This window comes from Nicotiana attenuata, unplaced genomic scaffold (genome assembly GCF_001879085.1).
Source record: "Nicotiana attenuata strain UT unplaced genomic scaffold, NIATTr2, whole genome shotgun sequence".
NCBI classification, from domain to species: Eukaryota; Viridiplantae; Streptophyta; class Magnoliopsida; order Solanales; family Solanaceae; genus Nicotiana; species Nicotiana attenuata.
In genome coordinates, this window is record NW_017670345.1 from 101,057 (window position 1) to 110,930 (window position 9,874).

A 9,874-nucleotide genomic window follows, 5' to 3' on the forward strand; every position below is an offset into this window, starting at 1 on the left:
AGTCTACACTAGTTCATACATATAATGAAGTTCACATTAGTCTACACTTGTTCATACATCTCATACTAATATGAACTAATCTAAACATATATAATATAAATGTGAACTAATGGAAACAAGTTTATTATAATTTTAACATCCCCCCTTAAACTTGTTTCATCACTCCAAGCGCCATCCTTAGCTTTTGAAAAACTTCAATCTTTAATGGCTTGGTGAAAATATCCGCAATTTGATCTTGCGACTTCACATGCTCAAGCTCCACAACTTTATTAGATATACAATCTCTAATAAAGTGATACCTTGTATCTATATGCTTGCTCCTTTCATGAAATACATGATTTTTGGCTAACTCGATAGCCGACTTGTTGTCAACAAAAATCTTTGTGGCATCCTTTTGTGGTTGGTGAAGTTCCTCCAACAAACTTCTTAACCAAATTGCATGACAAACACATGAGCAAGCTGCAACATACTCCGCCTCACAAGTTGACAAAATAACAATTGGTTGTTTTTTAGAATTCCATGTAAATGCAGAATTTCCAAGAAAGAAAACAAACCCAGTAGTACTTTTACGATCATCAATATCACCAGCCCAATCACTATCACAATATCCCACAAACTTAGAATCCTTAGAAGATGAATAAAGAATTCCATAATCACGTGTATCTTTGATGTACCGAAGTATTCTTTTTGCTACCTTTAAATGGGAGGTAGTAGGAGCTTCCATAAAGCGGCTCACAAGTCCAACACCATAAAGAATATCCGGCCTTGTGCATGTCAAGTACCTTAAGCTTCCAACAAGACTCTTGAAAAATGTGGGATTTACATTTTCTCCATCTCCATGCTTGGATATTTTAACTCCACAGTTCAACGGGGGTGCTCACGGGATTGCAATTATCCATCTCGAACTTCTTGAGAATTTCCTTTGCATATTCTCCTTGAGAAATAAAAATCCCATCCTTCCTTTGTTGCACTTGAATGCCAAGATAGTAGGACATTAATCCAATGTCCGTCATCTCAAATTCTCTAGCCATTGCTTCCTTGAATTCTTCAAACATCTTAGGATTATTTCCTGTAAAAATCAAGTCATCTACATACAAGCAAACAAGTAAAATGTCTCCATTTTTAGCAATTTTTACATAAAGTGCATGTTCATGTGGACATTTTGAAAAACCATTTGCTTGAAAATATTTATCAATTCTACTATTCCAAGCCCGCGGAGCTTGCTTCAACCCATATAAAGCCTTTTTCAATTTCAAGACTTTATTTTCTTGTCCTTCAACCTTATAGCCCAAAGGTTGATCAATGTAGACTTCTTCCTCCAATACGCCATTCAAAAAAGCTGACTTCACATCCATTTGATGGATTTTCCATTGATTTTGGGCGGCCAAGGCAATGACAAAGCGAATTGTTTCCAAACGAGCAACCGGTGCAAATACCTCTTCATAGTCAATACCGGCTTTTTGCTTGTATCCTTTAGCTACTAATCTTGCTTTGTACTTTTCTACTTCACCCTTGGAATTCTTCTTTAGCTTGTACACCCATTTGACTCCAATGGCGCTTTTTCCTTTTGGAAGTGTGACCAACTCCCATGTTTCATTCTTTTTTATTGCCTTGATTTCTTCATCCATGGCATCTCTCCATTTGGAATTTTGGAATGCATCCTCAAAGCTTATAGGCTCACTATCCACCAATAAACAAAAATGAGTAAAATCATATAAATCATTTCTTACCACTTCCGTATTTTCATACAAGTTACGGAGACTTCTACTCTTGTGAGGTGCTTCACTTGAACTTGAACTTGATTCCTCCACTTCTTGATTTTGTGGCAGAGGTGTTGATAGTGGTAAGATAGGTTGCTCCACATCTTCTTCATCATCATCAAATAATGGACTAAAAGAGTAATCTTGCTCTTTAGTCTTCCAATCCCAAGCAGTATCTTCATCAAACTCAACATCTTTACTCAAAGTGACCTTGCCTTTTTTGGGATTATACAATTTATAACCTTTAGAATTTTGATCATAACCAATAAAAACATACCTCTCACTTTTGTCATCGAGCTTGGTCCTCTTTTCATCATGTATATGTACATATGCAATGCTTCCGAAAACTCGCAAGTGAGAAACTTTTGGCTTGAAACCACTCCATGCCTCTTGAGGTGTTTTTCCATGAACACGTTTTGTGTGGCAACGATTTAGTAAGTATACCGCACAAGCAACAGCTTCAGCCCAAAATTCCTTTGGCATATTTTTGCTCTTCAACATACTCCTCACCATGTTAAGAATGGTCCGGTTCTTTCTTTCCACAACGCCATTTTGTTGTGGTGATCTTGGCACGGTTGAAAAATGGCGAACTTCATTTTTCTCACAAAAAACTTTGAATTCATTTGAAGTGAATTCTCCACCATTGTCCGACCGAAGTGACTTAATTTGATAGCCACTTTGTTTCTCCACCATCCTCTTGAATTTTTTAAAGGTTTCAAACACCTCTGATTTTGCCTTTAAAAAATAAACCCAAGTTTTTGTAGAATAATCATCAATGAAAAGTAAAAAATAATTACTTTTACCAAGTGAAGATGGCTTGATAGGTCCACAAACATCCATGTGAATTAACTCCAAAGGGCATCTTGCTCTTGTCAAAGACTCTTTAGGAAAGCTTTTTCTAGCTTGCTTTCCAAAGATACATCCTTCGCAAAATTGGTTGGGATGATTAATACTTGGCAATCCATTCACCATGTTTTCTTTATCCATCAACCTTAAGCTATCAAAATTCAAGTGACCAAATCTCATATGCCAAAGCCAAGAGGAGTCTTTGGCACATGAAAGTAAGCATCTTGGAGCATCATTTTGAAGATTTAAAATGAACATTTTATTATTAGCCATAGGAACTTTAGCTAATAATCTCCCTTTTTCATCTCTCATAAACAACTTTTTATCTTTCAAATGAATGTCATAATTTTCCTCCAAAAGTTGTCCCAAACTCAAAATGTTACTTTTCATCTCCGGCACATATAAAACATTAGAAATTAATTGATGACTTCCATCCTTCAAGCGAATTAAAATCGTACCTTTTCCTTTGATTTTAACACGTGAAGAATCTCCAAAAGTGATTGTGCCACGATTCAACTCCATTATGTTACAGTAAAATGTTGCTCCCAGAGAATCCAAGTTTGCAAGTGGATCTTACTTCCTCTAAAAAATTTACATGCCAAATACATTAATACAGTTTAACCTGGGTATGGAATGACTGTTAGAAATTTTTGGGAGTGCAAGACAACTAAACAAGCACTCAATACTCACTATTAGGGAGGTGGAAGAAAGGATTGTTGGAAAAAAATAAAATTTGGGAGAGCAAGACAACAAAACACTCACAACTCACTTTAAGAATGGAGAAGAAATGATATTTTTCATTCAACTTGACTTGTTCCAAATGGCTAGCATACATGGGTATTTATAGTAGAACTCCTACATGTATCTAGCCTAAGCTTCATGTAAACACACTAACTAAATTCACATTAGTCTACACTAGTTCATACATCTCATAATGAAGTTCACATTAGTCTACACTAGTTCATACATATAATGAAGTTCACATTAGTCTACACTTGTTCATACATCTCATACTAATATGAACTAATCTAAACATATTTAATATAAATGTGAACTAATGGAAACAAGTTTATTATAATTTTAACAAGGATGATTTCTATTTAACTTCACTTGCTCCAAATGGCTAGCATACATGGGTATTTATAGTAGAACTCCTACATGTATCTAGCCTAAACTTCATGTGTACATATTAATTAAGTCCACACATGTATCCACTAGTTCACACAAATTCACACATGTCCGCACCTCACTCTTTAACTATATGTATGAAAACATTAAATTAATGTAAACAAATCTAAACAAATGTGGAATGGAAACGAGTTTATTACTATTTTTAACATCCCCCTTAAACTTGTTTCATTACTCCAAGCGCCATCCTTAACATTTGAAAGGCGTCAATCTTCAAAGGCTTGGTGAAAATATCCGCAATTTGATCTCAAGACTTCACATGCTCAAGCTCCGCAATTTTATTAGATATGCAATCTCTAATAAAATGATATCCCGTATCGATATGCTTGCTTCTTTCATGAAATATCGGGTTCTTGGCTAAATCTATAGCCGATTTGTTGTCAACAAAAATCTTTGTAGCATCCTTCTGTGGTTGGTGAAGTTCTTCCAACAAGCTCCTTAGCCAAATTGCATGGCAAACACACAAACAAGCTGCTACAAACTCCGCTTCACAAGTTGACAAAGTCACAATTGGTTGCTTCTTAGAATTCCATGTAAATGCGGAATTTCCAAGAAAGAAAACAAACCCAGTAGTACTCTTCCGATCATCAATATCACCAACCCAGTCACTATCACAATATCCCACGAACTTGGATTCTTTAGAAGATGAATAAAGAATTCCATAATCAAGCGTACCTTTGATGTACCAAAGTATTCTTTTGGCGACCTTTAAGTGCGAGGTAGTAGGAGTTTCCATAAAGCGACTCAGGAGTCCAACTCCAAAAAGAATATCCGGCCTTGTATATGACAAATACCTTAAGCTTCCAATAAGGCTCTTGAAAAATATGGGATTGACTTTATCTCCATCTCCATGCTTGGATATTTTAACTCCACATTCAACGGGGGTGCTTACGGGATTGCAATTCTCCATTTCAAATTTCTTGAGAATTTCCTTTGCATACTCTCCTTGAGAAATAAAAATGACATCCTTCCTCTGTGTTACTTGAATTCCAAGATAGTAGGACATTAGGCCAATGTCTGTCATCTCAAATTCTCTAGCCATTGCTTTCTTGAATTCTTCAAACATCTTTGGATTATTTCCTGTAAATATAGTCATCTACATACAAGCAAACAAGTAAGATGTCACCATTTTTAGCAATCTTTACATAGAGGGCATGTTCATGTGGACACTTAAAAAAAATCATTTGCTTGGAAATATTTGTCAATTCTACTATTCCAAGCTTGCGGGGCTTGCTTCAACCCATATAAAGCCTTCTTTAATTTCAAGACTTTATCTTCTTGTCCTTCAACCTTATATCCCGAAGGTTGATCAATATAGACCTCTTACTCCAATAGGCCATTCAAGAAAGCCGACTTCACATCCATTTGATGGATTTTCCATTGATTTTGTGCCGCCAAAGCAATGACAAAGCGAATTGTTTCCAAACGAGCAACCGACGCAAATACTTCATCATAGTCAATATCGGCCTTTTGCTTGTATCCTTTAGCTACCAATCTTGCTTTGTACCTTTCTATTTCTCCCTTGGAATTCTTCTTTAGCTTGTACACCCATTTGACTCCAATGGTGCTTTTGCCTTTTGGAAGTGTGACCAACTCCCATGTATCATTCTTTTTTATAGCTTTGATTTCTTCATCCATTGCATCCCTCCATTTGAAATTTTGGCAAGCATCTTCAAAGCTTAGAGGCTCACTGTCCACCAGCAAACAAAAATGAGTAAAATCATACAAGTAATTTCTTACCACTTCCGTGTTTTCATACAAGTCACTGAGACTTCTACTCTTGTGAGGTGCTTTACTTGAACTTCAGCTTAATTCCCCAACTTCTTGATCTTGTGGCGGAGGTGTTGAAGGTGGTGTGATAGCCTGCTCCCCATCTTCTTCTTCATCATCTTCAAAGAATGGACTAAAAGAGTATTCTTGCTCTTTAGATTTCCACTCCCAAGCATTATTTTCATCAAACTCGACATCTCTACTTATGGTGACCATGCCATTTTTGGGGTTATACAATTTATAACCTTTAGAACTTTGATCATAGCCAATGAAGGCATACTTCTCACTTTTGTCATCAAACTTAGCCCTCTTCTCATCTGACACATGTGCATATGCGATGCTCCCAAAAACTCGCAAATGAGTAACTTTTGGCTTGAAACCGCTCCATGCCTCTTGTGGTATTTTTCCACGAACACTTTTGGTGTGACACCGATTTGATAAGTACACTGCACAAGCAACAGCTTCAGCCCAGAACTCTTTTGGCATATTTTTGCTCTTCAACATACTCCTCGCCATGTTGAGAATAGTTCGATTCTTTCTCTCCACGACGCCATTTTGCTGTGGTGATCTCGGAACTGTCAAGTAATGACGAATTCTATTTTTCTCACATAAAATCTTGAATTCATTTGAAGTGAATTCTCCACCATTATCGGACCTAAGTGACTTAATTTGATAGCCACTTTGCTTCTCCACCATGCTCCACCTCCGATTTTGCCTTCAAAAAATAAACCCAAGTTTTTCGAGAAAAATCATCAATGAAAAGTAAAAAATAATTACTTTTACCAAGTGAAGATGGCTTGATAGGTCCGCACACATCCATGTGAATTAACTCGAGAGGGCATCTTGCTCTTGTTAAAGACTCTTTAGGAAAGCTTTTCCTAGCTTGCTTTCCAAAGAGACATCCTTCACAAAGTTGGTTGGGATGATCAATTGTTGGCAATCTATTCACCATGCTTTCCTTCTTCATCAACCTTAGGCTATCAAAATTCAAGTGACCAAATCTCATATGCCAAGAATTAAAATCATACCTTTTCCTTTGATTTGAACTCGCGAAGAGTCTCCAAAAGTGATTGGGCCACCATTCAGCTCCTTAAGCTCCACAAATCAATTTTTCTTTCCACAGATATGGCTACTTGCACCGGAGTCAAGGTACCATTAGTTCTTTTCCACACTTTCTTCTCCTTTGCATGCAAGAAGTAGAGTGGCATCTTCATCTTCATTTTTGCTATCCACAAAGTTGTTTTTCTCCTCCGAATTATCTTTACATTCCCAGGAAAAATGTCCAAATTTATGACAAGTATAACATTCAACATTCGATTTGTCATACCTTCCTTGATTTTGTCTCCATCCTTTGCCTCTTCCACGACCTCTTCTTTGACTATAGTCTTGGCTTTTATTGTCTCTATTTGGTGGTTGACTACCACCTCTTCCTCCTCTACCACGACCTCTTCCATTTCCACGACCTCTTTTCTGCGAACCACGCCTTTCATCTTTCTCCTTGAAGGAAAGTGTTGCTTGCAACGCCTTTTCAACCTATTCTTCTTTCGGTTTCTTCAATTTTTCTTCATAGGCTTGCAAAGAACTCGAAAGTTCATCTATGGTCATGGTGTCCAAGTCTTTGGACTCTTCAATAGCAACAACAATATAATCAAATTTTGAATCTAGGGATCGTAGTATTTTTGCAACGACCCTATCATCCTTCAACTCTTCACCATATCTTTTCATTTGATTGACAATAGCCAAAACTCTTGAAATGTAATTTGAAATAGATTCATTTTCTTTTATATGCAATGACTCAAACTCTCCTCTTAAGGTCTGGAGACGAACCTTTTTCACTTTGTCCAAACCTTTAAAGGAAGTTTGAAGAATGTCCCATGCTTGCTTGGAGGTTGTCGCATTTGCAACCTTCTCGAACATCTTGTCATCCAAACCTTGATGGATGAGAGTGAGTGCCTTTTGATCTTTCTTATTTGTGGTTGCGGCATCTTCCGCTTCATCAACTCCAGACTCTACCGGTTCCCAAACATCATAGGCACCAAGCAAGGCCTTCATTCGAATACACCAATTCCCATAGTTCTCTTTTGTGAGCATAGGAACTTGGAATGGTGTTCCATTAGTGTTTGTCATCTTTTCTCCAAGTTTGGTTGTCTCTCAACACACCGGCTCTGATACCAAATGTTAGATATTTTTGGGAGAGCAAGACAACTAAACAAACACTCAAAACTCATTATTAGAGAGGTGGAGGAAAGGATGATTTCTATTCAACTTCACTTGCTCCAAATGGCTAGCATACATGGGTATTTATAGTAGAACTCCTACATGTATCTAGCCTAATATTTATTTGTACATATTAATTAAGTCCACACATGTACACACTAGTCCATACATGCCTACACTAGTTCACACAAATTCACACATGTCCACACCTCACTCTTTTCTAACTATATGTATGAAAACATTAAATTAATGTAAACAAATCTAAACAAATGTAGACAAATGAAAATAAGTTTATTACTACTATTTTTAACAATGACTACATGAGTAAGAAGAGCCTTGCAGCACAAGCTGTTCAAGCAGTTTGCCTGGTGTGTTGAAGCATGTGACATTCAGCATGTCTAGAATTACACAAACGACGAAATGTTAAAAAAAACATACAGCAAAAATAGGGTATACAGTACCAAGAGGGGAAAAGAAGAACAAACAGAAAGAGTGGAAGATAACTTGGCTAATTAATGTACACACGGATATTTAATCTTTTGCTTATGTTTGGCTATTTCTGAAAGTGTGTTTACCCTGGAATCCGGGTAACAATTGAATTTATATGGGGTTTTAAGGATCCGTGAACTAAAAGATACAAAAGGTTTAGATTGAGGAAAATAAAAGATAAAGACTCAACAATTGCTGTTAAAGTAAATAATCACAGAATATAATATCGCTTAGAACAATTGTGCTTGATAGCGTACAAGAATTGAGAGAGATGGTACTGTAGTGTAATGATTTCCGATGCCCTCTTTATGGGGTCTTCTCCCCTTTTATACATTCTGATTAAAGGTAAAAATAAGGTAGGTAAATCAATTACATCATGGATCCCTGTAATTACGCCTTAATGGCCTGAAGTGGTTGAGAAAATCACGTTTGGGCGAGATATCCGGCGACGCTTGGTTATCCGTTACGAGTCCGGCTTCCGACCTTGTGTGTTTCTCCATCCGGTGGTGACTCATATCGAGCTCTGCAACGGTCTCGAAATGACTTGACCTCGGTTGTAGACGTGGCCGTCGTTCTACCTTGCATCCAGGTCGGGTTCGATGGCCCCGACTCGCCCCGGACCGGACCCAACCCGGTCGGGCTCAAGCAAAAAAAAAAGGAATCACCCAATACAGATAGTCCCCTCGTTTATTAGAGAGTAATGATAATAAACGATATGATCGGTGACGTGATGCCCGTGACGTATGACCATACGCCAGGTGAAAAAGCCATCGAGTACTCTGACCACGCCTGCTGCAGGCATTTAATGCTTCTCTTAATTATCTGTCGCTTCGTGTCTGTAACTTCGCGATTCGTGCCACCGCCTCATGGGAAAAGTATAAACGACCCTTCCAGGTTCAACATTTCTTATCTTTCTCAAATTTTGCGTTGGTTGTATTTTCTTTTCATCTCTTCGTAAAGCTTCAAGAAATGGCGAAAACTTCACAAAGTGTTCCTTCTAGACCAAGCTCGGCCGCGAGCCCCGCTAGATCTGATGAACCTGCGCCAGAACCCCCATTGAAAGCTTTCACACCGACTGGTTGCTCGGTATCTGCCGACTTCCAGGTTGAAAACCCATCATCGGTCCCGGGCCGCGGCGAACCGGCATCGGAGTATATCAGCCTAATCACTCCCGGTTGCCTAGACCGGGTGAGGGCTGAATGTAGATGGGAAGGGAAAGACCTGGTCGCCCCTTCCCGTGACGAGTCGATTATGACTCACGTTGAAGGGTATCTCAGTGTATATACATATCCCTTCACCTTAGGCCCCTTAGAACCCATTATAGTGGAGTTCTGCCGGCGGTACGAGGTGACCTTAGGTCAGATCCACCCCTCGATGTGGCGGATCGTATATCTTTTTCGGTTTTTTGTTGAGAGAGTCGAGGGCGATTTTCCCTTTACCCTCGACCATCTTCTTCGATTATACAGCCCTCGAATATTTCGAGGGGGATTAATAAAACTGGCCCGCCGGGCTAGCAAACCCCCATTCTCCAGCATCGATGAAGACAAAGATCGAGGCTGGATGAGCAGGTTTGTCCGGATCAGGACGTCCGACCTGATTCCGGC

At 38.5% G+C, this 9,874-nt stretch overlaps 1 protein-coding gene across 1 annotated transcript; it reads right to left on the reverse strand.

Annotated features, from left to right (window-relative positions):
• Positions 1 to 7,097: 7,097 nt before the first annotated feature.
• Positions 7,098 to 7,691, reverse strand: LOC109238149. The gene has a single exon (XM_019404584.1). It carries the CDS (start codon positions 7,689 to 7,691, stop codon positions 7,098 to 7,100), a length of 594 nt encoding a protein of 197 aa, XP_019260129.1.
• Positions 7,692 to 9,874: the final 2,183 nt, after the last annotated feature.